At 38.1% G+C, this 27,859-nt stretch overlaps 2 protein-coding genes across 6 annotated transcripts in view; one reads left to right on the forward strand and one right to left on the reverse strand.

The window, feature by feature from the left end:
* Window positions 1–538: 538 nt before the first annotated feature.
* On the forward strand, window positions 539–22,448 carry btaf1 (BTAF1 RNA polymerase II, B-TFIID transcription factor-associated). Its single transcript, XM_052572517.1, has 38 exons — window positions 539–881; window positions 2,393–2,516; window positions 5,654–5,768; window positions 6,043–6,189; window positions 6,836–7,035; window positions 7,217–7,344; window positions 7,681–7,810; window positions 7,956–8,024; window positions 8,835–8,924; window positions 9,016–9,111; window positions 9,365–9,541; window positions 9,645–9,785; window positions 10,691–10,815; window positions 10,927–11,047; window positions 11,159–11,263; window positions 11,348–11,497; window positions 12,151–12,293; window positions 12,370–12,544; window positions 12,621–12,824; window positions 14,179–14,614; window positions 14,977–15,161; window positions 15,243–15,396; window positions 16,225–16,334; window positions 16,429–16,630; window positions 17,234–17,382; window positions 17,579–17,731; window positions 17,898–18,019; window positions 18,129–18,296; window positions 18,385–18,462; window positions 18,553–18,682; window positions 19,119–19,260; window positions 19,498–19,628; window positions 19,888–20,013; window positions 20,098–20,250; window positions 20,521–20,732; window positions 20,838–20,997; window positions 21,337–21,507; window positions 21,655–22,448. Exons 1-38 carry the CDS (start codon window positions 868–870, stop codon window positions 21,802–21,804), a joined length of 5,586 nt encoding a protein of 1,861 aa, XP_052428477.1. The 5' UTR covers window positions 539–867; the 3' UTR covers window positions 21,805–22,448.
* Window positions 22,449–23,338: 890 nt separating this feature from the next.
* cpeb3 (cytoplasmic polyadenylation element binding protein 3) overlaps window positions 23,339–27,859 on the reverse strand; it is a 31,926-nt gene continuing 27,405 nt past the window's right edge. For all 5 annotated transcript variants that reach the window (XM_052572638.1, XM_052572634.1, XM_052572635.1 and 2 more), the window contains one exon: window positions 23,339–27,680. In XM_052572638.1, the coding sequence (XP_052428598.1) occupies window positions 27,453–27,680 (228 nt within the window). In that variant the 3' untranslated portion in view covers window positions 23,339–27,452. The remainder of the gene's footprint in view (window positions 27,681–27,859) is intronic.

Raw genomic sequence — 27,859 nt, forward strand, 5'->3', positions numbered from 1 at the left:
ACATTTAGATTTATTATGAAACGAATTGGCATTTCCACGATAGAATTGAAGTCAAGAAATGTTTTAATTATAGCCTATTTTAAACAATATAATTCTTCAAATAAAAATGCATTAACAAAGGTCTTATTTCTTAAATAAAAATAAATAAATAAAAAATACACATACATGCAAAATACTTAGCATACATAAATACATTTAGTATTTTCTCAGTTCCATTCGTCATATGAGTGATTCTAAAAGTTTTCTCATCAGATTCCAAGTCGATGCTTGTCTTTGTGCAAGTGTAATTTTCCATGAAGTGGTCAGAAAGCACCAGTTATGGGGAACTCATTGTTACCGCTTGTCATCGATTCAAATTATTTCATTAAATATCTCAAATACGAATTTTAAATAAGTACAGGTTCAAAATAAACGCTTCCCACTCAATATTATAAAATATTTATACTGAAAATTGGATAAAAATTAGTTTCCGGAACATATTTTACATGTCCTGTGAGCTTCCCTTTTGAAAAGCGCGTTGTGATTGGTCAGCTGGAGCCCATGTAACCAATCACAGCGCGCCTACCATGGAGGAAGGAATAAATGCAAGATGGCTCCTCGTATAAAATCAGCTGCCTGGCTTCTCTTTTGTGATCAACAAAATTACTTTCCCCCGTTTATTCGATTAAAATACCGTTTTCGGGGAAGTGCTGAGGGATAAACAAATCTGTACGCTGGCGTAGGTGTTACTCGGCGTCCTCGGGCGCTGTGGGAAATATTTAATACGCGAGCAGACCGATTTTGAAGCAGTGCGCGAGAGATCCGGCCTGTCCGCGCACGCGAACCTGAACCGAACCCCGCGCCCGGATCCAAACCCAAGCAGCTCATATGGCTGTTTCAAGGTGAGTCTGTTGGCTAAAGGTTGATTTACGAAAGGCAAATGTGTCTCCACAGTGGAATTTTCTAACTCTTAATAACTTACTTTTGTTATATACATTAACGTAACGTTAGGTAAATGTATGTCAGTCGAGTTCTTTCTAACGGGCAGTTTTTTTTAAAACAAGTAACGTTAACGTCTTTCTTTCTAACGGTCAGTGTTTTAAGATAAGTAACGTCACGTTATACGTTACTCCTCACAACCGAAGACTGCAGAAGCCGTATAACGTTAACCTCCAACAAATATGACCTGTCTCATGAAGTATATCGTAAATAAGTAGTGTTTTTTGTGTTACTTATGCGTAATGAATCCAACAATTTGTGTTCTGACATATTAATTCTACTTTATCCTGGGAAATCTCCGCTGGGTGATTAGTGGACTAACGTTAACCCCCCGCAGTGTCATCCCTGTCAGTAAATAACGTTACAGTTATAACATCCAGACTGACTGAAGGCAGTACTCGTTTCTCCTAATCCATGGCTTCAGTTGATACAGTAGATTAATGTGGCGTTATATAACACCATTTGACAGGATGGTATGAGGAAACCTGCTAGCAGATGTCTGTTTTTACACGAAAAACATTTTTTACTAATTAAAATGTATGCAAAGAAATAAATGAATGTGAGATCCTCAGGGAAAGCATCTGTTCTTCATGAGTCGGGTCGCCCTCTCATGGGTGACGCCACGTTGGTTACGTGACCAGCTATCAGTTATAATAAATGGTTCGTAAATAAATGTAATGGATTCAGACCATTATGTAAATATGCGTCCAATGCCACTGGTGCTATTAGGAGGAGAAAATAAAAACAGCTAAATGTAAACGCAAGCTTTATTTTGCATAGAGAACACTTTGTCATCGCTAAACTTTGTACTTTTTCATGAGATTTTGGAAAGCGAATTTCACTGCACGCCAAAATTAGTTTGGTCTCTGATATGAAATTGTTAAAATTCAAGTCAGTCTTATTTGTATACTGCTTTTCACAATACATATAGTTTCAAAACCACAATACAGAAAATCATGAAGGTAATGATATATTCTGTTTGTGTATCTTCCAGATGTAGCTATATTTGTATATGTTTGTGTACTCATGCAAATTATTCCATAATACTGTATGAATACAGATAAAGATGGGTGCACACACTGTATATCCAACTTTACATACACATGGCTTGGTGATTAGTGTAGTTTACATTTTGTGACTATATAAACAAATAGGCAGTTTTACTTGCTAATTTGCACATTGCTTTGTGACTGTACTGCATGGGAAAACTTCAGCTTTGCTAATTTATAAGTATTTGTCAAATTATTAATCTGTTTTTAAAAAGACTGTCATGTCATGACCCTTGCAGCGTGTGAAGAAATTTTTCATGCTCAGAGTAAGGTGGGATTGTGGCTTCATTAATGATTTTATAACATTGTACAATTGTGTTGCCAGTCAGACCTTCATTGTGTTAATAATAACATACTATCTTCAGGTTGGAACGACTGTTTATTTTGCTGGATACGGGTACGACTCCTGTTACCCGTAAAGCAGCTGCTCAGCAGTTGGGAGATGTTGTTAAGCTTCATCCACACGAGCTTAATAACTTGCTATCAAAGGTGAGCGTTGTAGAATATCTTATTTTTCTTTTCATTTTGACACATCAGACTCATCTACTCGTTTGTAGTCTGAACAGCAAAAAAGGCATTTTTGTACTAGTAGAACCTGTTTGTATTTGTATTGGAAGAATGTCTTTTCTTTTGTAGCATGCAACATTTCAGAATGCATGCTTGCCATCTGTTATTCACAATAGGGATGTACGATATTGGATTTTTGCAGATATTTTTCAACTCATTTTGGCCGATGCGAATATTTCTTTTTGTTTGGAAGCAGCACCAAGTCTTTCCTGTCCGGAAATTATAAACAAATTGTATAAATTTTTTTGAAGTGTGTTTTTTTTCAAGAACTTATTTGTTAGAATTAAAGATTTTTTTTTTTTTTTTACTCTGATTTAAAAATTAAAAATAGGCCTAAAAACTATATTTAAATAGCATTGTCAGTTGAAATGCAGCTATCCAAAACAGTGAATCTAATCACCATTTAAGAATAACTTTGCTTCAAAAATGAGCAACATTGCTGACGTGAGGGAATCGGTAGCACGTGTGAGTTTATGTATTCTTCTTATCTGCAAGACATATTGGCATAATTTTTTACATCTGGCCGATGTTTGCATTTAAAGCCATTATTTGCTGATTCCGGTACTGGTCCGATACTATAGTGCATCCCTAATTCACAAAGCTCTCATATGTGATGTGAAAACATTTTGTGATCTGCTTAGACACTTTGAATGTAAATTAAAAAAAAAAAAGTATTTTGGCATCATGCTGACACATGCTGATTTTGGCATCATGCTTTTACCATTATTATTGCAATTGTTGTAGATGCTGACTGTCTGCCTCAACTAATGGGTTAACTTTAGGGGTGTAACGGTATGTGTATTCGTACCGGACCGTTTCGGTACAGGGCTTTCAGTACGGTGAACGTGTGTACCGAATGCAATATTTTGTGCGGAACATAGGTGACACACTGGCTGCCTGGCGTGAGCGTGGCGTTTCTGCTGCGTGCCAGTTACGTGATGGCTGCTTCGCGTTTTCTGTGCACTGGCGCGCTGCTGCTAATGTAGGTGATATAGAGGGAGACCGCCGACAGACCAGGATCTTGTCTTCACGACAACAATATCTGTACTTCATGTTGAGCATAAATATAAAGCCTACTGATAAAGGAGTAGTCAACAGTATTGACGGCAAAATAGACTGTTTGACAGGTGAAATATGCCAGTGTGTCACCGGCCTAAGGTATTCAAAAGGCATCACGCGAGTGTGAACTAAGACTGTCACTTCTCTTTTGAAAATCGATTGCACAATCGATCGGAACAACCAAAAAAAGTTTTGAAAATGAAAATAGGGAATCGATTTTAACCAAATAGGTACACTATTAATTAAAAAATTCAGTAGGCTTTCGGAAAGCCAGACAGAAAATACCAGCAAATACGCGCCTATAAGACCCAGTGATGTCGAAAGCGACCTCTTACAGGAGAGGCTGAGTTATGAAAAGGAGCCACCATTGCCAGCTGACAGCGACCGGCTTTTGTGGTAAAACATTGGCACTAATACTCCCACCCGGCTCGGGCTGGGCTCAGGCTTGCGCTCCGGTTTGCGAGGTAAATGAGCGGTCATGTGATGTGTTTCGACATAATGTGGACAGAGTATGAGCTAATGTTGGCATTATTCTTTTATTAAATGTCAGCTGCTAGTGCGAAGCAAATCCGACGGAGCCTTTATCTTAATTTTGTTATTGCCAAATACCAATCTTAATTTAAAATGTATCTTAATTTAATTAGTTTAAAAAAAGACTTGTTTTATTGGTGTAGTCTACGTTAGTTATTAATAAATTATGTTAAAACATGTATAAATGACTCACTCTTGACATAAGGCAAAAGAGCTGCGACCGTGCGCACATTTGAGTAATGTCGGGCTGTAAACGGGTTCGGGCTTTTAAAAAGCTGTCAATCAAAATGCACTTGTCGCGCTCTGGTCTTGTCGGGCCGATTACAGCTCTAATGCCAATAAATAAGAATATTGCTGACTTGTGCATTTCCAGCGGTCTCTTTACGTCCGTCTGTTATTTGGCGTTGAAAAAGGAAACGTCTTTTTTTTTTTTTTTTAGACATGGAAAATCGATTTTTCAATCGATTCAATGAACACTTATGTCATAAAAATCGAAAATGCTTTTTTCACAAAAGTGACAGCCCTAGTGTGATCATCACTACAACTAGGAAAAAAAACTATTGTAATTCAAACGCAGCTCCCATCGGCATTTTAACAGACCTTTGCTCTTAATTCCGTTTGGTCCAACGCAATAACGATATCTGAGCAGGTCTAAAAACTGAAACTGTTGATGCTGCACTTTACACTTTGGAAAAGTTATATATATTTTTTTAAATATGAGCAGGCCTACAAGCTGGGATTGGTAATGCTGCACTGTAATCATAGTTATTTATTTATATTTTTCATTATGTTTTATTATATGATATTGATTTGAGACTGAGTATTTTATTTAGTGGAGAACTTTGCAGCATTACTTTTTCTTCTTATTTTTTTTATTTTATATATATTTTATTAAAGTATTTAAAAAAAAATTGTAAACAAATTGTTAAAAAAAAGTTTATAGTAATAAACAACCTGCAGTTTAATGTTTGCATTTCTTTCCCTTACTGTACCAAAAATGAACCGAACCGAGGTACGTACCGAACCGTGATTTTTGCGTACCGTTACACCCCTAGTTAACTTTATTACTTGCAAAATGCCAGTGTGGAGCTAAAGAATGGATTTGAAAATCAAATCCGAATTGAACCAGTATTTAGATGTGCAAAACTGATCTGAAAGAATGTTTACACAAAATATATTGTGGGGGTATCAGATAGTGTTATCATGGTAGTTTGAGATGCATATGTTACTGAATTTACAATCCTGTGTGCCTTTTAGGGGTGCTGTCAAAACCTCTTTTGTTTGATTATTTTTTTTTTTATGGCTGGGTTAATGATTTTAATTCTGAAAATGTTTAACATAAGCTTTGAGGTAAAAGTTTTGATGGTTTCTTTTTTGCGTACTGTTTTGTACATTTGAACAAAGCTGCCCATAGCTGAATTTTAACTCTTTAGATTATTGATCTGTTTCCTTTCCTTTGGACACAATAGGTTTTAACATACTTAAGAAGTCCAAATTGGGATACACGAATCGCAGCGGGACAAGCTGTCGAAGCCATAGTGAGGAATATTCCAGAATGGAACCCACCTCCAAAGCCAAAAGATGGTGAGCTGATTAATCCCAGATTGCATTGCTCGAGAACTTGATGTTTTGGGATTTTCTGTCCAATTTTTTTATTTAAAGGCATGCTGTTCTGGTAACTAGTTATGTAGTATATATATATATAATTTTATCAAGGCTGTTTAATGCAAATCAATGCCAGTTTGATCCTGCAGTGGTAATGCCACGTGGCACGTTAAAAGATAACAAGGATTAAGCTTCTGTCTAATGATTGTCTTGAGCATAGAAACTGCTTTTTAATGCATGTTGTCTTTCTCAGAGGTGTGTGCTGAAGATATGTCTCCAGATGAAATCTCCTCAGACCGGCTGAGTTTCTACAGGTTTGATATCTCCCGTCTGCTCAAGCATGGAGCATCGCTGCTCGGCTCTGCAGGTGCTGAATTTGAGCTGCAAGATGACAAGTCAGGTAGGGTTATGTCTTTCATATGTGTGTTAACTGCAGATTTGAAACGTTCATGCTGTTATTACACTTTTTGTGCTTGGTGTTTAAGGGTTGTTCAATTTCTCAATATCAACTCATCGTGCACCTTTTTTTTTTTCCCACAGACATACATTATCTAAAATGCAACCAAGACTAATTCAGTGTTACCTTTGAGTAGAAAATTTTTACTACATGAAAAAAAATAAGTATGGTTCGATACAATTAAATTTGACTTTAAGGAAATTAGCAATTTTACGTTTGACATTATTTGTTATAGAGGTGGGTAAGAGGTGCAGGTGATAAGTGTGCCTTTTATTTGCATGTCAGTAGGGGAGAAATTTGAATAATAGTATGTTTCTCATCTCCATCTTTCCATGCACACCTTGGTTTTTCCATTTCACATGTGGTGTTCGTTATTAACTTGTGAATGATACCTTATTGAGTAGTGCTTTTACTTTTCTATGCAAGTGGTTTATTTTTTTTATGTATTGGACAGTAAAATGGGTGATATTGAGAGACAAGAATATTATAGATAATTTTGACTTTGATTGCAAAGCAAACACCTAAAACACCCTTGTCGGTGATGACTTTTGTTTTGCAATTCTTACTCCTAAATGCATTCTGTTCTCAGGTGAGACAGATCCCAAAGAGCGTTTGGCCCGGCAGAGGAAACAGTTACAGAAGAAGCTGGGATTGGATATGGGTGCAGCGATCGGCATGGACACAGAGGAGCTTTTTAATGATGAGGACCTGGAGGATGCCTGTGCTTCCAGTACCAACAGATCACAGCCTGGGAAAAGCCTGGGCTGTCACTTCTCACGCAACCATTTGGTGAGTGGTGCTGGAATCTCTTACAAATGAAAAACGCTTCAGAAAGCATACAGTTTTAAGGCTGAACATGCATAAATCACTGAAACTATTGCCCAGCACTAATACCAGGTGTTTTACTAAAAGGGCCTTTACTGTATTAAAATATTCAATTGGAAGTTTAGTTTTGTGCTCTCCTCTTCAGCCGGCTGCAGAGCTCATAGATTCAGAGTTTCGTCCAGGCATGAGCAATCGACAGAAGAATAAAGCCAAGAGGATGGCAAAACTTGTGGCAAAGCAGAAATCCAGAGATGTGGATCCTAATGAGAAGAGGTAGAGATTTCATTGCTTGCTTTTAAGTTAATGTTAAATCAAAATTGCCATTCATCTTATACTTATTAGATATTTGGGGTATATTGACTTGTTTAACAGTTTTGTTAGTGGGTGAAAGTAGACGTGTTCTAAAACGGCTTTAATGCTTTTTACAGCCACCTTCAATTTTCAAAGATTTGCACTCCTAGAGATGCATTGAAAATCAATTTCAGAATCAGATCGTGATGTGCCTGAAGACTCCCTGCCCTATGAACAGTATTTCACATTGAAGATGATGACTGTTAATGGGGAGTGGGAGGTCAGTCTGACCACTGCTCTTATGTTTCCTTGCCACAGCAATGACAGTTTTGAGGGAGAGCCAGAGGAGAAGCGCCGGAAAACTACAAATGTAGTCATTGAGCAGCCAGCAACCGACAGCAAAGTCTTAATTGATAATGTTCCTGATAACTCCAGTTTATTTGAGGAGGTGTGAGACATGCACACATGCTTGTTTTTCTTCCACACTTTGAGCTGTTGACATTCAACTGTCAGCTCTGTCTGTCTATATTTTTACTATACTACTGTACTGTACTGTGTACTGTATGTATTTTTCTTTTTGTTTTGTTTCACAGACTCAGGAATGGCCCCTTGAAAGCTTCTGTGACGAACTGTGCAATGACCTGTTCAACCCCTCGTGGGAGGTACTGAAAAACACATTAAATAGAACAAAGCAATTATAACAAAAATTTTGAATAAAAAAAAATTATTCTTACAAAACGTGTTTGCTCTAAAATGGCTGCAAGACCAGGAGGGATCATACAACTAATCTAATCATTCAGTGCTTAGGAAAATGAATGGCCCAATAAAAAGTGCATTCAAATATATCCATAATTCACAATGTTGCATAATTTTTATATTGCCATCTAAATCATTGTGAATATATCATAAATATTTGTTCTCTCCCAGCCCTGGTTGAGACTACACATTACAACAAATGGAGCAGTAAATTATCTAGCTGTCATAACAGTATTTTAGAATTATTGTAAGTATTTTTATTACTATTAAAGTATTACTATCTTTTTTTTTTTGCGTTTTAGCTTTTTTTGTATTGTCTATTTTCAGGTTTAGTAAATTTGTGCTTTTATCTATTGATTTTACATTATAAATAGATAAAAGTGGGGGGGGGGGGTAAAAAAAAAAAACTGGTTACAGCATAGGGCAGAGAGGGAAGTGGTATCGGCAAAGAACCTCGACTTGGGAACCGAATGCGGGTTGCCGGAGGTGTAGTTCCGCTACATGTTGGCGCACTAACCACAAGGCCATTAGAAAATTATTTATAATGGTTTAAATTCTACTTAAAAACAAGATTAATGCCTGCCAGTTGTGTGCTTTTTGAGACAAACCAGTTTGCATTTACATGTGAAGTGGAGCAATGAAAAATATTACTTGTATGTATGTTTACTGTGAAAGGGGTACTGGTTGGTCAGTGAACTTTTGTTTGGTATTTTTAGATTCGTCACGGTGCCGGCACGGGACTGAGGGAAGTGCTGAAGTGTCATGGTACTGGTGGAGGAAAGACTGTTGGCAGTACAGCAGAACAGGTGTTCACCAGTTCATTGGACATCATCCCTGTCAGAGTTTGTTCAGTGTGTGAATTTTACATTTTTTTTTTGATTCCCTCTATTTTCTCAGATGGAGCGACAGCACCAGGAGTGGTTGGAGGATTTGGTCATCCGGCTTTTGTGCGTCTTTGCTCTTGACAGATTTGGAGACTTTGTGTCAGATGAGGTTTGTCATCTTCCCCCAATTTCTGAAGTATTTTATATTAACATCTGTTGCCCCCTAGTGGTTTGATAAGACTGATCTTTTTTTCTTTCTTTTTTTTGTTATGTAAAAATTGGCCCTATTTTTTTTTTTTAATTGCTGTAAGCCTGTTTCTTTTTTAAATAAAATGGAAAAAATATTTCAAGTCTTATTTATGGCATGGCTTTAATTTTCTTGGTTTCATCTTAAAGCATTTCTTTTTTTCTTATCTTTCCAGGTGGTAGCACCTGTCAGAGAGACGTGTGCCCAGACTCTGGGTGTGGCCTTGAGGCACATGGCAAACAGTGGCTTTGCAATGACTGTGGACATTCTGCTCAAGCTGCTAACTGAAGACCAGTGGGAGGTTCGTCACGGAGGCCTGCTCGGCATCAAATACGCTCTTGCTGTCAGACAGGTGGAAAAGACTCAGATTCTTATTGGCCGAGATTGAAAATGATATTCTAGATGCTGCAGTGTGTTTAAGTTGTGGTTGACTTTCACATATTGCTGACCCTCAGGATTTGATCGCTGAGCTGCTGCCCCGGGTTCTTCCTGCCATTACAGAAGGCCTGCGGGACCTGGATGATGATGTTCGTGCAGTGGCAGCAGCAGCTTTGATCCCAGTGGTGGATGGATTGGTTCAGTTGCAGCCTGCTAAGGTCTGAGCTGATTCTAGTTTAATTCGCATTTGACAGCTGGTTCAGATATAATAGCCAATGCGGATATATCAAGAGCATGCCTTATCAACAGATGCTGAAAATCTTAAAATAGTCTAATATTGGACAGTTGTTTTGTCGCTGCCAGTGTTTGTGCTTAAAGCACTCTGCATGTGATAACTCCTAATGTTCCAACATAATAAAAAAATTTGTCTAAAGGCCCTGATATACACACACACGTTTTTTTCATTTAGTGGTTAAAAGAAATTAAAAATACCAAATTCAATTTCAACTTGAAAACAGCTCTCCAGAATGTTGTTGATGGGCTGAACAAAAGAATTAAATCAGAGAAGATTTAAATGTCAGAGTAGGCAGAGGGCCTAAAATTAACACTCGCCTAAATCAAGTAAAAAGTCAGCAGACCTGCCAACATGTACGCATTTTTCGTACTCTGCACGCATTTTGACCCATAAGTACGCTTGTACGATTCGCTGCTCTCTAGGTACGCATTTTGTTGCGTCTCGCATTTCGCCGATTTCAGATTCTATGCAATCTATGACGCTGATTCTGCCGCTGATCCACAGCGTGTAAGTGGAGTGAAAAGCTTTCGGCCAATCAGAGCGCTGCATGTTAACCCACCGCCCACCTGCCCCTCCTATCCACAAGCTTAGTTGGCATTGGCAGTTAGAAAAGTGGTGGAACGGCTTGAAATCTAGAAGTTTTAGTACTCATAAAATTTCTTCAAGGTTGGCAGGTATGAGTCAGTGTTGACGATTATATGTAATAGTGTCAGTTGGCAGTTGCTGGGTACAACTTCTACAAATAATAACAATGCAATGAAGTAAAACAACAGCCATTCAACACAGAGATTCGCTGTTTTTTATAAGCAAATAAAAAATGCTTTATAGGTTCCCTTCATTGTGGACACACTGTGGAATGCCCTGCTGGAGCTGGATGATCTCACAGCTTCGACTAACAGCATCATGACCCTCCTGTCCTCCTTGCTCATTTACCCACAGGTCCGCCAGTGCAGGTGAGATTTCTCTATTGAAATATGAAAAGCGCTCTCGTGTTCATCGCTATTAATGCCACATTTCTTTACAATGATAAAAGGGAAGCTAAAACCCTGTTTTTCCATTTCCAGCACGCACCAGTCTCTCACGGTGTTGGTTCCTCGAGTATGGCCATTCCTGAGACACACAATCGCTTCTGTTCGTCGGGCTGCCCTAGAGACCCTCTTCACATTGCTTTCCAAAGCAGACCAGGTTGGATAATCTTTGTGGAGGATTAGCAAAATTAAAATATGCAGTCTTTTACATTTTCAGTTTCAGTTATTTTTCTCGTTTCCTGCTCTGATTTATGGTTTTTCCCTCCAGAGTTGTGCATTGTGGCTGAATCCCATCATGCAGGACATGTTAAGACACATCTTTCAGTCCTGCATGCTGGAGAGCAACCAGGAGATCCTAGAGTTGATACAAAAGGTATTTCTTACTCTGTTCCATCCTTAGAATGTTTTGTATAATTGATATGTTATTTAGTTTATTCATATTTGGATGGTTCTCTAGGTGTGGGGGGAGTTATTGCGACAGGCCCCGCACCAGTATGTGGTGGCAGCCAGCTGTCCTTGGATGGGTGCATGGCTCTGTTTGATGATGCAAGCGTCACACATCCCAATTGACCCCAATATGCTGCTGGAAGTTAAAGCACGCTTAAAGGTAAGGGTGGAGGTCAGCACCTTTACCTGTACTTTGCTGTAATTAAGAATCAGTTTGACCTTATACAGCATCATATGTGCTGCATCTGTTGGTTTTACATACATGAATGACCATATGGTGTTTAAAGAAAATAATACTTTTATTTAGCAGTAATGCATTCAATTGATCCGTGAAGGCAGTGAAGGCCTTTTTTTTGGTTAATTTTCAAATAAATACTGTTCTTTTGAAGTTACTTTTCATTGAAGAATTCTTACAAGAATATAAAACACCTTATCATAAGCAATGTGTTTTGAGCAGCACATTTAGAATGATTATATAAAATTCAGCTTTTCAAAAACATTAAAAAAAAAAACAACTTACCAAGCCCAAGTTTGTACATGTGGTACAAACTTTTTGCCTGTCCAAAAGTAATAAGTACAGATATAGCTCAAAGATAGCAGATTTTTCACTCTAGATTAGTGCTCACCAGATTGAGAAAGTGCTTTCCAGGTTTTTTTTCTGTACAGTATGCAGCAGACATTCAGTGAATGGACTGTGGGAGGTCTGTGGGCATGCTGTCTGAGGCTGCCTGAGACTAATCCATCCTACAATCTTCACACTTCCCACTCATCCAAAAGTAGATCTGCTCTGAGCTTCATTTTGTTATTCCGCAGGAGAAGGCTTCTGGAAAGACCAGACAAGGATCTGTTCCAGTCAAGGAAACGGTCCAGGAGTACATCGGTGGAGCGGAGACGATTGGCGAAGACCCTGCCACGCGAGACTATGTGGTGACACGTGCACGTCTAATGGCTGCAAAGTGTGTGGGGGGGATTCTTTAAAAAAAAAATTTATTTGTGCCAAATGTGTGACTGACTACTTTTGTTTCCTCCTAGGCTGTTGGGGGCGCTGTGCAGTTGTATTTGTGACCCACAGTTGAATAGCTCTTCTCAGGAACTCCGGCCTGCGGAATCTCTAGCACAGCTTTTACTCTTCCATCTCAATTCCAAATCAGCCCTTCAGCGGATTGCGGTTTCCATGGTGATCTGTGAGTGGGCAGGCCTTCAGAAGGTGAGAATGGGAGAGGGTCAATTTCAAGTTTATTTTGAAACATGTTAATGACTGTTAGTGCTGTCCTACATTACAGGAGTGCGAGCTGCTGTCCAGTGTGGTCCAGCCCAGATTACTGGTCATTCTCTCAGAGCAACTCTACTATGATGAGATCGCCATACCTTTTACTCGCATGCAGAACGAATGTAAACAGCTCATAGCACTGCTGGCTGATGCCAACATTGATGTGAGCGAACGAATCAACTCCACTGTATTCACCATCGATCAGGCTAATGAGCTGGTTAGTAAAAGACACTGAGATACAAAAACTACAGTTCTAAAGCATTCTTTTTTTAAATTACAAGAATAAGGTCTATTCTCATCAGTTAACTCTTTTCCCGCCAGCATTTTTGCAAAAAGTTGTCAGCCACCGCCAGTGATTTTGATGATTTTTCACTCAAATTTGATGGACTCTAGTATATTTTGTTGTATGAATATACAATATACTGAAATAAAGATTAGAGCCTCTACTTTTAAACAAAATAATCAGTTTAATTCTAGCTTAAAGCATTCATTTTTTTTTTTTTTTAATCAACTCTTGAATATAGGTAGGTTTTAGGGTTGTGACGGTGAGGACATTTTTCCACCAGTCATTCGACATGTGGCAACACTGGTAATACGGTGGGGGTTGTATGAATCTTCGTTTGAGTGTTTCCTCTTTCCCTCACTTTCCTTTGCTTAAATAGCTTATAAAAGCACTGTGCATGTTTTACGTTCACTTTTAGCGGCTATTCGGCATCAACTGCTTTAATTAAAGCAACAACACAATAAAACTTAGAACATAGAACTTTTATTAACAAAACGGATAAAAATACACCATGCTATATGCCTAATATAAAAGAACAAATAATTTACACAAAGTTTAAATGGGTATAGGTACAAAACAAAATCAACAAAGAAAGAACAAATAATTATGAAATGAAGAACGTTTATTATCAAAACAAATAAGAATGTTTGGAGGCAGGGATGGCATAAACAATCATGTAAAATAATAAAGAAAAAAAAAGTTAAATAAAATAAAATCAAATAACTGTGGAACCAAATAAATAAACACATTTTTAAAAAAAAACTTTCAATATCACTTGGATTAATGGCAGAAGTAAAAAATCCAAAGTATTTTTAAAACAGGCACTTTTACAATTTCGTTTTGAAACTCTAATGTGGTCATCAGTTGTTTTTTTGTTTTTAAACCTCACACTTCTGTCGGTCCACTCGACTCACTCTCCTCATGATTAATGAAATCTGATCTGTGATGCGCAACTGTCATTTGTGTGCTGCATCGTCACCGGTGGTGCGTCTTAACACCGGTATCATTACCAACACAGTCTATCGCAGCAAGCCTAGTAGGTTTCATAAAAATGCATAATTTTGAGCATAAAGCTGAGAAAATGGTGAAGAAACATTGTCTTCTAAATGACGAGATAACTCAATGGTGGGGAAAGAGTTAATCAATTACATAATGCTTTGTGATAGTCTCAGCAGAAAAAACAATCCATACATTTCAGTATGGACAGGGACAGACAACAAGGCAACTAAGTACCTATTTGCCACACTGAATTAATCTCTCCAAAATGACTAGTTTTCATTCTCTCTAGGTGACCACCATCTTCTCAGAATGCACCTCCTCTCTGAACCTCCAATCACATCAGTTCCAGCTGCTGGACAGCAAGAGGTTGCAGGCTCGTTCCACTGTGTGCGAGACCAGCGCCGACTGGCAGCAGCTGCAGCTGAGAGTTCATACTTTCGCTGCCTGCGCTGTAGTTGGACTTGCCATGCTGCCGGATAAACTCAATCCTGTTGTCAGGCCCCTGATGGAGGCGGCCCGCCGCGAAGAGAACACGCTCGTCCAGGGTTATGCAGCCTCCAACATTGCTCGCCTGCTGCAGCTGTGCGCTGCCAGATCTCCCTGCCCGAATGCCAAGATCTTGAAGAATCTCTGCAGCTCGGTTTGTGTAGATCCAATGCTCACCCCTAGTGCTGCATGTCCTGTCCCACCAGCCAGCACTCCAGCAATACAAGAGAGCAGTAAAGGTGAGAGGAAGACCTTATCTCCAATTCCCATATCCCATATTTTCATTAGCTATATTTATGAAACATGATCAGCACAAATTTGTGTAAATTGTTTGTAAAGTCTCAATTTAATTCAACATTTAAGTGAAATATGTATTTATAAATTATTTCTAGTAATTAATTGTATCATATTAAGGTCCATTCAGGCCCTTTTAAAATGAAATGTATGTAATTTATAATAAATAAAAAAAATCCTATTGATAATGTCCAGAAAGGATGCACCAAAATATTTCTACTTAATTTGAATGTTGCGGTTTAATTGTATAAAATGAGTCCTGTTGTTTTAGGGGTTTTAGAGGTGTTGTATTTAATCTATCCTGCAGCATCTGTGGCAGAGAGGGATGCGATGCATCACATGGTGAACAAGTCAAAGGGCATCATCACCCTTTACCGGCATCAGAAAGCAGCTTTTGCCATCACCAGCAAAAGAGGTCCCACACCAAAAGCCCCCAAAACTACCAACAATGACCTGCCCCTCGGAGGCAGCATTACCACAGAAACAGATGAGGTATTTACAGCATTATAATTAGCAGCTTTACGGTGTTCTCTTCAGTGATCTCATATGATTCTCTGTGTAATCCTAACCTAGGGTAAGAAGCCATGTCTTATCCAGAGGAGAGGAGCAGAGTTCTGCTTGATGACAGTTGCCAGGCATTTCGGTAAGGAGTTGACCAAAACTTTGCCATATCTGTGGGACTCCATGACTGGTCCGCTGAGGAATGCGCTGGATGCTCAGGGATTTGGTATGTCTGTCTTTACTTTGTTCGTAACCATTGTTTCCCCAGTGAAGTTTTTAATTTAAATGAATTGAGATTTGTGAAAAGCTCTTTATAAATTCAGATTAATGTTTCTTAAAATAGCAGTTCACCCAAAAAATTAAAAAAAATGTGATCACCTTCAAGGCATCCAAGATGTAGATGAGTTGAGAACAGATTTGGGGAAATGTAGCATTACATCACTTGTTCACCAATGGATCCTCTGCAGTGATTGGGTGCCGTCAGAGTCCAAACAGATAATAAAAACATCTTAATGATCCCAAAGTATTCCACACCACTCCAGTCTATCGATTAATGTCTTGTGAAACAAAACTTTATAGTTTGTAATAAATCAATCAATAAGGCATTTTTCACTTAAATCACAGCTTCGGGCCGAATTATGAATCCGAATCCCCAGTGGAAAGTCATTTTTCTGTTGTCCTCTCACATAAAAATTTAGACAAGACAACTTTTACCACTAGTGGAAGCAATATTATTGACTGAGGACTCATGTTTTAGCCTATAGCAGTGTTTTGAAGTTAAAAAAATATTTTATGTATTTGTTCATTACAAACATGCAGCTTTTTTGTTTATTGTGGTGCCATTATCATATTGAACTCATTCTCATGGCACCCATTCACTGCCGAGGAACCATTGGTGAGCAAGTGATGTAATTTCAAAATGTATTCAAACCTGTTCCGATGAAGAAACAAACTCATGTACATCTTAAATGGACTGAGGATAAATTTTAAATTTCTGGGTGAACTATTCCTTTAGTAAATGCTCTTCCTGCTCCTCATTTGGTGTTTGTTGCAGATTCCAGTCAGCTGCTGAAGCAGGGAGACCCGGTTGCTCAGGAGCTTGTGAACTCTCTGCAGGTGCTAGAGGTCACAGCAGGAGCCATGTCCCAAGAGCTCATCCCTTTAGTATGGACCCGCACACATACATTCATGAACATTCAGTATCACTACATGAACAGTGGCAGTTTTAACCGGTCTCCTGTTGCCTCTCTATCTGCAGTTGATGGAGCAGTTGCCTCTCCTGTGCACCTGTCTGCAACATCCATACACAGCTGTACGTCACATGGCCGCGCGCTGTGTGGGCGTGCTCAGCAAGATCGCTACTATGGAGACCATGAATGTGTTCCTGGAACATGTGCTTCCCTGGTTGGGTGCTATTGATGACAACACCAAGCAGGAGGGGGCCATCGAAGCCCTGGCCTGTATCCTCTGCATGTCACAAATAAAAATCAAGCTCTTTTGTTGTATTAAAAGTGTCTTTGTATTTCATGTAGGTGTTAAATTATAATGCTTCTTAAATTCTTACAAATAGAGGAAGGTGTACTTAACAGTTTGGAGTCAGTAAGATGATGATTATTAGTAGTAGTGGTGGTCAGTAATTAGGAAATTAAGTAAGGATTCATGAAATGGATTAAAAGTGACCGAAGCCTTTTATAACATCTCAAAAGTATTTACTATTTAAAATAAATTTTCAAATGTTTCTTGAGGTGCAAATCATCCTATTACAATGATTTCTGAAGGATCATGTGACGTGACTGAAGACTGGAGTAAAGCTGCTAATAATCCAGCTTTGCAGCACAGGAAGAATTTAACTTGAAAATTTTTTAAAATAGGGAACCGTTAAATTGCAACATTTCATACAATTAATCTGCATTTTTGATCAAATAAATGCAACCTTGATGATCTTAAGAGACTTCAAAAACATTCAATCTTACTGACCTCAAACTTTCAGACACTAGTTTACAAACATTTAAAGTGTGTACAGTGGTGTTCAGAACACATATTATCCTGAGCACAGTGTCCAGGTGTGATGGAGCAGTTGGATGTGGATATTGTGCCCTACATTGTGTTGTTGGTGGTCCCTGTGTTGGGCCGTATGAGTGACCACTGTGACAGCGTGCGATTCATGGCCACACAGTGCTTTGCAACCCTGATCCGACTGCTTCCTCTTGAGGTGAGCGATCAGGAATGAGCATAGTCAAGCATTCATGCATCTCATAGTGTCTAATAATGCAAGACTTTTAGCTAAGAATTTGAAGGGAGGGGTGTTGAGTCATGTCTGTTCTCAGTACAGTGGAACTCATCACTTTGTTGCATAACTTCTTTGCTGCTATTTTCCTTTTTCATCTTGGTTCTTTTCTTTCTTTCAGGCTGGAATCCCAGACCCACCGTCTATGTCTGAAGATTTAATTCAACAGAAGGCCAGAGAACGACACTTCCTCGAGCAGCTGCTTGATGGAACGAAACTGGAAAATTATAAGATTCCTGTGCCCATCAAAGCAGACCTCAGGAAATACCAACAGGTGTCTTTGCTTTTCACGCTTCTGTCAATGAAAGTCTTTTATTTTTTTGCAAATCTAGAGATTGAAACGAGGCTAGTAACTAATTAACAAATACGTCTGACTGCATAAATTGCTGGTGATTTGATTCAGAGTTTATTTCTGAGCTTCGTCCTGCTCTCTTTTGTAGGATGGAGTGAATTGGCTGGCATTTTTGAACAAGTACAAGCTTCATGGGATCTTGTGTGATGACATGGGTCTGGGTAAGACCCTACAGTCCATCTGTATTCTGGCAGGCGATCATTTCCTCAGGTACACCCCAAACCAACTTCATTCTTCCGGGGCTTTGCAGATTTCTAGTGTATAGTTAAAATGCAAGACTTTATTTGACCCGCTAAACTGTGTTGCTGCATGTGTGCAGGGCTCAGGAGTATGCCAGGTCAAAGGCTCCCGACTGTTGCCCTTTGCCTTCCATAGTTGTGTGTCCGCCCACCCTGACGGGACACTGGGTGGATGAGCTTGGGAAGTTCTGCTCTAAAGAGTATCTCAATCCTCTGCACTATACTGGCCCCCCTACGGAAAGAGCATGGTACCATCATAAGAAATTGCTTATTAATTTGTTGCCCAGTTTTTAAAAAATTAATAGGAAATGCAAGTTCAGTTTTCGTTCTATGCAGGTTGCAGCACCAGGTGAAGAAACACAATCTCGTTGTTGCCTCGTATGACGTCGTTAGAAATGACATTGACTTTTTCAGGTAACAACTTGTTTGTTACATGTTTATTATTCTTCATATACAGTGGGATGAAAGAAAGCATCATTATTTCAATGTCATTTTCGCATACAGGGATATTAAATTTAATTACTGTATCCTTGATGAGGGTCACGTCATAAAGAATGGAAAGACCAAACTTTCTAAAGCGATCAAGCAGTTAACTGCCAACTACAGAATAATCCTCTCAGGAACCCCCATCCAGGTGAGAATTATACTCTTGGATGGCTTGTATACGCCACTATTAAAAAGCTTGGGGTCAGGAAAAATATGTTATATTTATAACATATAAAAATATGTAAAAAGTATGTTCAGAAGACAATACTCCAGTCTTCAGTGTCACATGATCCTTCAGAAGTTGTTCTTTTGATGCTCAAGGAATATTTATTCTTATCAGTGATTAAAACAATGCATTTTTATTAATGAATCGAAAGTTCATAAGAACAGCATTCATTTGAAATCAAATTATAAATGCCTTTTGTCACTTTTGGTGAATTTAATGTCTTTGCTGAATAAAGTATTCAATTATTTAAAAATTAAAATCTTACTGACTTCTTGACTGTTTTTGCCAAAAGGCACACGATCATGATTTAATTTGCCAAACTAATGCCTGTACTTGTTTTTCACTTGTGTCTCTGCAGAACAATGTTCTTGAGTTGTGGTCTCTCTTTGACTTCCTGATGCCAGGGTTTCTTGGCACTGAGCGTCAGTTTGCTGCCCGCTACGGGAAGCCCATCCTCGCCAGTCGAGATGCAAAAAGTTCCTCACGCGAACAGGAAGCGGGTGTGATATTTTTATTTTTTTATTTTTTACGTCTCTTGGTCTCCTCATTGTTGGAGCACAGACTTCTCAGTTTGAAGCTTTTCCTCAACTTATGTTTTGGACCATGGGAATCACTTAAGACTATGGATTCTTTACGTTGTGACAGTTTTAGATGTTTGATTTATGAAGCAGCTCTTGAAGTCATTTTAGCAATGTTGCCATCTTTGGTCTAAAATAATGTTTTGATGTGTTTTTCAGGTGTGTTGGCAATGGAAGCTTTGCATAGGCAGGTTCTGCCCTTCTTACTGAGGAGAATGAAGGATGATGTGCTTCAAGATCTGCCACCCAAGATCATACAAGATTACTACTGCAACCTCAGTCCTCTACAGGTACAAAACACAAACACAGGATGTTTATCAAGGATGTGGCCGCTGATTACAGCAAGATTCTATGATTTCATTGTGTGTCAGAAGGGATCTGTACAGTGCCACTACAAACATAGTGCATAGTTCAGCTTTCTTAGTAGCAATCATAAAACATTAAACCCCTTCAGTTAATATGAATTTAAATGTCTTAGTCATTGTTAAAAAATATTAATTTAATATTATTAGTTACATAACCTTTGTTCTTTCACCTGTGCCTGATCAGATTCAACTATATGAGGACTTTGCAAAGTCTCGTGCAAAGGTGAACGTGGAGGACGTTATTTCCACTGCGTCTGTGCAAGAGGAGGAAGAGAAACCCAAATTAAAGGCCACCGGACACGTCTTCCAGGTTGATCTCAGGAAGTCTTATAAAAGCACAAGATTATCCTCCTCTCAGTTGAATAGTCTGTAATGTTCGTGGTGGATGTTTCAGGCTCTGCAGTATCTGAGGAAGCTGTGTAATCACCCAGCGCTGGTGCTGACCCCTCAACACCCAGAGTACAAACACATCACAGAACAGCTGAGCAGACAGCACTCCAGCCTCAGAGACATTCAGCACGCCCCAAAACTCTCAGCCCTCAAACAGGTGCGTCCACTTATCTGTACTACCCAAATTTGCCCTTGTTATATTTATATATAGTTAGCAATATCAGCTATTATTCAAGTTATATCTCAATCATTGATATCAGCCAAGGTTTGTTTTTTTTTTTTCTTAAATTTTTATTTTTAAGCCAATTCATTAATATCAACTTTTTTTTTTTTTTCTCCATCAAATCATCATCAAATGCCATCTTGAATAAAAAGCAAACAAACAACACCGTAACAACAGAAGCATTTATGTATTTTTGTTCTGTAGCTGCTGTTGGACTGTGGACTGGGTTCTGCCGGAGCAGCTGATGGGGGCACAGAGGCTGTTGTGGCCCAGCACCGTGTTCTGATCTTCTGCCAGCTGAAGAGCATGCTGGACATCGTGGAGCAGGATCTGCTCAAAACACAGCTGCCCACAGTCACCTACCTCAGGCTGGATGGAAGCGTTCAGGCTGGCCTCAGACACTCCATAGTCTCTAGGTGAAACAGCCACGCAAACTACACTGGAAAGATTTCATCTCATGGGCAGATCGATTTGGGTCTCTATATGGAAATTTCTATTTCTTTTTCTTTTTATTCCTACAGGTTCAATAATGATCCGTCCATAGATGTTCTGCTGCTCACTACCCATGTGGGTGGGCTGGGTTTGAATCTGACTGGAGCAGATACCGTGGTGTTTGTGGAGCATGACTGGAACCCTATGAAAGACTTGCAGGCCATGGATCGAGCTCACAGAATAGGACAGGTACAGAAGAATAATGTTTTGTGCGTTTTATTATTATTATTATAATTTTTTTCCTATGGGGTTTTTTTTGGGGTTGCTATTTTATGGTTTAATTTTTTTATTATATTTTTGCTTTTTGGCCGTTTTAAAGGTGTGTTTTTTATATATATATATTTATTATTATTATTATTATATATATTTTTTTTTACCCACTTCACTATTCATTAAATTCAACTTTGTGACGTTTGCACAACAATCACATTCTGACGTGTCTATTTGTTAAATTTATGTTGCAAAAATAGGGGGAAAAAATCTGATTTTTGGGCCACTGTGTAATGCATGCATGTTTATGCATTTTAGAAACGTGTGGTGAATGTGTATCGTCTCATCACACGGGGCACGCTGGAGGAGAAGATTATGGGTCTGCAGAAATTTAAGATGACCATTGCAAATACAGTCATCAGCCAAGAGAACACCAGCCTGCAGAGCATGGGCACAGAACAGCTGCTCAACCTCTTCACACTGGACAAGGTCAGGCCATACATGCAAAACACCATCCAATGAGGCAGCGCTGCCCTAAACACTAGTTTTCCACATGAATATCTGCACATGCATTTGTTTAATACCAGGGATTAACAGAACTGCACATTCATACTGATGCCTTGTGTTGATGTTTAGGATAATAAAGCAGAGAAGAGTGAAGCGGCAGCATCGTCCTCTGGTAAGACCGGTATGAAATCTGTTCTGGATGGGCTGGGCGACCTGTGGGATCAGCAGCAGTACGAGAACGAATACGACCTGGACAGCTTCATGCACTCACTTAAATGAGCCCAGTTCAAAATGCACAACAAAACCAGAAATGAATTGAAGCCCTCTGATTGGACAACGGAGTGTTGTGAGGAAGCACTTAATCCTTAAACACTCCAGTCTAATGATCTTCACAGTCTTACAGCTCTTCCTCTTCCTTTAGGTTCTTACAATTCGCTCGAGATTTGAGGTCTAAAACTGTCTGTTATTAATGTGTCACTGGAGGAAGTCTTAAAGCTAATCTTACAAAGTTGAGTGTTGCACAGATGACTACATTTGAACCTCAGGATTTCCAGAACTCACCATCAGTATCCGTGATGACAGTATTTCAGAACTGAATGAAGGGAGCTGGTGAAACGAGAAACTGGAACGCACTGAAACACTTCTGTGATTGCGCAGAAGGACTTTAATGGTTCATCCAGACCACTAGTAGGCGCTTGACTTACTCCTGTAGGATTATGAAGGGCTTGTAGCTGCTGCTCCATCAGAAGTTTTACATGCACTGACTGAGATCTTTTAGGTACAGCTGGAAGGGCGGCAGGACAATAGCCTCGGAAACATTGTAGAGTTTTAAAAAGAACAGATGGAACTAAATATTTGTGTTATTTGCCTTTTTGGGTAAGCTGGTAGAATTTTAATAAATTCTAATGAGCTCGCTTTAAAAATTCCTTGTCTGTCTGCATTTATGGAGTATTAAAATGTAATGTATTGCAGAATTCACTGAAGTGTGTATATAATATGCCAAAATAGATCTAATAAAATAATCCATCCAGCAAATTACACACACAAAAAGAAAAAAGCCACATGACACTTCATTATATCTGGTATAGCTGCTCATGTTTATATTATTTTAATGTATATTTTTAAACCACAGCCAGGTAAAGTAACAATGCAAGAGCCCTCCAAAATTTCATGGGTAAACTAACTATTGTGTTTTTTTTTTTTTTTTTTTTCTTTAGGTGGATGTTTGATTTAAAAAAAAAAAAAAAAAAAAAATCCTATATTGGCATCAGCTCTTTTTTTGGCATCGGTTTTGTACAATAATATTGTCTTGCTTTTTTCACCTGTGGTTCAAAATATTGAAGTTGAGTTTCACAACGTCTCGTACATCTGTGGTGAAAAGTGTCAGGGAAAAAAATCCATTTTAAAATTAATTATTTTTCAACATTTCCTGCAGCAGGTGGTTGGTTTGTTTGCATTTCAGCAGTGAAATTCTACAAGAAGAGAACGAGACAAAATTACATTACATTTAATAAGATTCGCTCTTGAGTACAGAAAAATCATGAAGGTGGGAAAAGCTTGTAAGCATTAGCAGCACTGCGTATATTTTATCCAAAAAATCCTTTAAATCACAGTTTTACTGCAAAAGACGAGCAGAGGTCCAAGATAACAATCTCAAAGCCTTGTTTAGATGGAATCAGATGTAAACTATCAAATTAAAAGGTAAAATGCATTGGGGGAAAAAATAGGGTTTTAACCAATTTTAAAAATGACAAATGGAGCTAAAAGTGTGGTAGAAGAGGAAAACCACAAGCCAAAATGACCCGACTAAATATTAGACCAGAATTGTCTTTTAATTGTGAAAGTGTCACTAAACACAGGACATTTTCTAACTATACAGCACAGCTTATCAAAGGGTTCAAATGGTTGCAATATAGGAAACTCGTAAGACTAAAATGGTTTGAAGTAAAAAGAGGTGCGTCTTAGTCCAGAGAATTGTCATGTTTGTTTTTTGATGGGGTTTAAAAGGTCATCACTACAATCAAATCTACTCCACTATACTCTACACAAGTAAAATGCATTCTGGGAAATATCGTGTCTCAGTTAAATGCAGACTGTACTATGACTGTGAAAGTGGAGCTGCAGAGCTTCATGATTTTATGTCTCGACTGGGTTTCATCACAACCTCATATTTGCTCCATTCTGCTGTCATTTTTTTTTTATTGCCCATTAATTGTTACATTACAGTCACATTATATCACTACTAACCATGATTGCTGTTCATTTTTGTGTGCAATTATTTTTCCCCAATCACACTTACATAAGCAACAAGCTTTGCATTTGAAAGATCTAGACATTTTAGTACCAATCTTAGAAAATTTTCAACTTCAAAAAATAAAAATAAATAAAGGGCAAAAAAAATGTAAAAATTTGCATCATAAAATTAATTTATTCCACATAAAAATACAAAATCATATTAACGACATTGACCAGGTATGAAAGTCTCCCCCAGAAATAGCTAACATTAATGGTTGAGGAATAAGTGTGTAAAGAAAACAAATAAAAAATAATGGAAAATATGTAATTGTTTTCATTCTTGGCTTTTTTTTTTTTTTGCAAAAAATCTCTAAAAAATAATGAAAATATTTTTCAGTACAAAGGCTACATTACTACTTGAAGGTACTAGCACGTCGAGTAAATACACAGTAGAAAATGATTTTAGTGAATCACAATGCTCGCAATGAAAATAAATCTGCAATAAAGATTTATGCCTTTTTCTGTTCTTTTTTTTTTTTTTTTTTTTTTACAAACAGTACAAACAGTATTGCACATTACAACAAAGAATCAAGGTTCTCAGCCTTTAAAAAAAAAAAAGAAAGGGACTAATTCAAGTCTCGGGTGAGTAGAAGGCCACCACATCAGCGACGCATCTGGGGCTTGAAAGTTGAAATGTTTAATATCTTTCCAGCTTCCCAAATGAACATTCTTTTCTCTGCATCTTGCCAAAAAATCATAACTTTTCTGCCATCCCTAAATGATACAAGGTTGACAAATCGGGGCATTTGGCCTTTACAAAACAAAGGGGAACACATCGTTTCACCAAACTTAAAAAACTAGAACCAACAGAAGATTTTAAGCATAGTAAAGGTCTGATTGTAAATAAAAACGTAAGTAGTATGTCTAGAAGCACCTGACGGCCTGTTGACCATATCGAATATATATATATATTTATTAGTAATAAAATCAGATGTTTGTTTGTGGAACACTGTGATGTCGCAGCAGCTTCCTACAGTATTAAAATAATACATCTCTAACTCCTTCAGTTGTTTTTGTTTTTAACTTTTTTTTTTTTCACAAATAAAAATAAAAGCAAATAAGTATGACAAAAATAAAATTAAGCATGTTAAATTTTTGCTTGTTCTCTAGCAGAATTAAATTAATATATAGTCTTTTTTTTATATAAACGCACTTAGAAAATATCAATCTCTCTCCTATTATATTTCAAAATTGAGGTATTGCAAAAGATAACGTTAGTCAGAAAGCACACGTTTTTCTATTAAAAAAATAATTAAAAATTAAAATAAAAAAATAACACGCTGACTATTCAATCATACAAATACAAAGAGTAGTGCATACATCTACTACACAGAAGGAACAAACATAGAAAAACAGAGAAAAATCTGGGCAGGGAAAGAAATATCACAAACACACCCAGAATCCACCACCATTGGGATCAAGTTTACCCACAATCCTCTTTTTCTCCATCGGTAACGTTACACATTTGTCGTTTTTTTCAGACGTGCCAACCTAAAGCTGACCGTTTTTTTTACTCTCGGATAAGCAGCCGAGACGCGTTCCTCTCCACCATCTTTCAATTTAGTTTCGACATGTCCACCGTCGACATGATTTTACTTCAAGTTTTGCTGGATATAATCTGGATATAAATGCAGCGGTTCCGTGAGGTAATTCCGCCCGCCGTGTCTCAAAGTAAGCTAAGTCATTTAGTGCCAGTGTTCGCTAATTCTTCCAGAGTCACCGGCTGGACACAGTATTTTGTGAATCGTCGGTGTGTAACGTAGTGTAGTTGGTCATTTCGAGTCGGACAGCTCTTTGGTTCTGACGGGACGCTAACTAGCAGAAGTGTGCGAGATCTGTGTGTTTACATACGCTAGTTTCACATGACGTTCCTGTCAGACATCAATAACAGTTAAAGCGAATCACAGTTCTAGGCGTCATCTAACCGAAATACATAGTGTATAAAAATTGCACAATTCCATGAACAATCACTGCAAAAACTACTTCACCTGTTAAAGACATTTCGCTAGAACATCCTACATCTAACTGAGTTGAGCGGTTCTGTCATCTGGCAGGTCTCATGTGTTTTTTATGTGTAAAATTATTATTTTGTAGTAGGCCCATTCCTGTCATGGCCAGTTTGTGCTCTGTGGAAGCTTATTTCTGCCACGGACTTTTTAAACAAACAATTCAAAATTTTGTATCCCACAACTGTGAGAAACTGAACTGTAATTGAAAGTTCTTAATAAATAAACTTGCAATTCTGAGAAAAGTCTGAATTGTGAGATATAAACAAAAAAGTACAAATTATAAAAAATAAAATACTTTTTTTTTTCATTTAGTTTATATCACGTTTCCTCACAATTCTGATCTTTGTCTTAAAATTGTATGAAAGTTGTCCAAATTGTGAGAAGAATTCTTAAAAAATAATAATAATAATTAAAAATCAAAATGACGGAATAAAAAAAATAGACTTGCGACTTTTTATCTCATGATTCAAAAATTATTCTCTCAATTTTGTGTTGAGTTATTTTCTTAGAATTGCAAGTTTATTTCGCAATTGTGATTTAACATCTTAATTCTAAGTATATATCTCACAATTCAGACTTTTTTTGGAGAGGAGAAGTGAATTGTGATCTTGTTTTTGCCATGAAAAAAAAAAAAAACCTTTTTAACAATGCTAACTTTTTTCTCATAATTGCGAGTTTATACCTCAGAATTCAAACTTTTCCCCACTCACGATTCAGAATTAGTTTTTCCCCTCATGAGTCAGATTTGTGAGATAAAACGATGCAGTTACCTTATTTACTCTTTGGAGGAAGCAACCTTCCATAGTGCTTCATATCGCTCTCCCATCGCGGGGGAAATGAAAGAGAGACCTGATTTTACAGCATGCATCGCAGACTCATTTGACATCCAGACGCAGACCCTTCAGAGCGCTCGTTTGCCTGAATAAAGTATGACGGCATGGACTCATACCATGGATTTAGCAGCAAAAGCTATTGCAGCATTACATGTAGTTAATACTAAAAACTCGTCAAAAATTAAGCCTAAAAAAACGTAGCGAACAGAAAGAGATGCATGCATGAGGTATTACTATTCATTTCAACATGGAGAGCCAATGGTGTTTTACTCTAATAAATACTTTTTTTTTTTTTAACAGCTCACTTAAACATGATTTTCATAATGAATTCATTTTACCTTTGGTAACTTTTTTTGTCATCATCTAGGGGGGAATTTCCTACCACTGTTTTTCACAATAAGTGCATGCTTCTTTAAAACATCTGACACCCAAAATGTATTGTCTATGTGTATATAGATAAATATAAACTAAAAATATATCCTTTTTGTAAATGTACTGTATATGTTATATATAGTCTCACACTGCCTAATATTACCTACATGGAGCACTAAACCAATCAAACGAAGGATCATGAGAGAATTAAAGCACAACATCCTGACAAGCGTTAACATCGACTGTTTGTGCCAAAGTGCAACGTTTGAGCACGCAGACTCAAAATTCATATTTTCCTAAGTGTTTGTAAGCAGAGAATATAGTGGACAGAGATACCATGATATTTGTTTACTAAAACCAAACGATGCGAGGGGAGATCCGTGTTCGGTGGGTGGAGAGGGTGATGGGATGCTTGGCATCAGCTCCAGTGGAAGGACACATGCCGAGGTCGATCTCCGCCCTCCTTCACTAGAGGTTTGTGGAACTCTCTGCCGGCACGTGAGTGGATGCTCGCCCAGCAGTACTCGCAGTAATACTGCAGACAGGTGACGTTGGCACAGAAAAAGGGGGCAAACTTTCCTCCGCAGCGAGCGCCCTGACATTCATCGCACATCTGATCGTCCAGCACGTACGGCTTCACCTCCACCTGTGGTCATGGGCAGAGAGAGCGATTATACGTTTCTGAAAACACATACATATAGACAGTTTTAATGGAAACAACATTAACAAACATTACTGCTCATGCATGATTTTGTGGCCTTATACTTAACATCCGGAAGACTTCTGCAAAGAATCAATAACAACAGTAAAGAAATAACAACAGAG

This window comes from Carassius gibelio, chromosome B13 (genome assembly GCF_023724105.1).
Source record: "Carassius gibelio isolate Cgi1373 ecotype wild population from Czech Republic chromosome B13, carGib1.2-hapl.c, whole genome shotgun sequence".
Taxonomy (NCBI): Eukaryota; Metazoa; Chordata; class Actinopteri; order Cypriniformes; family Cyprinidae; genus Carassius; species Carassius gibelio.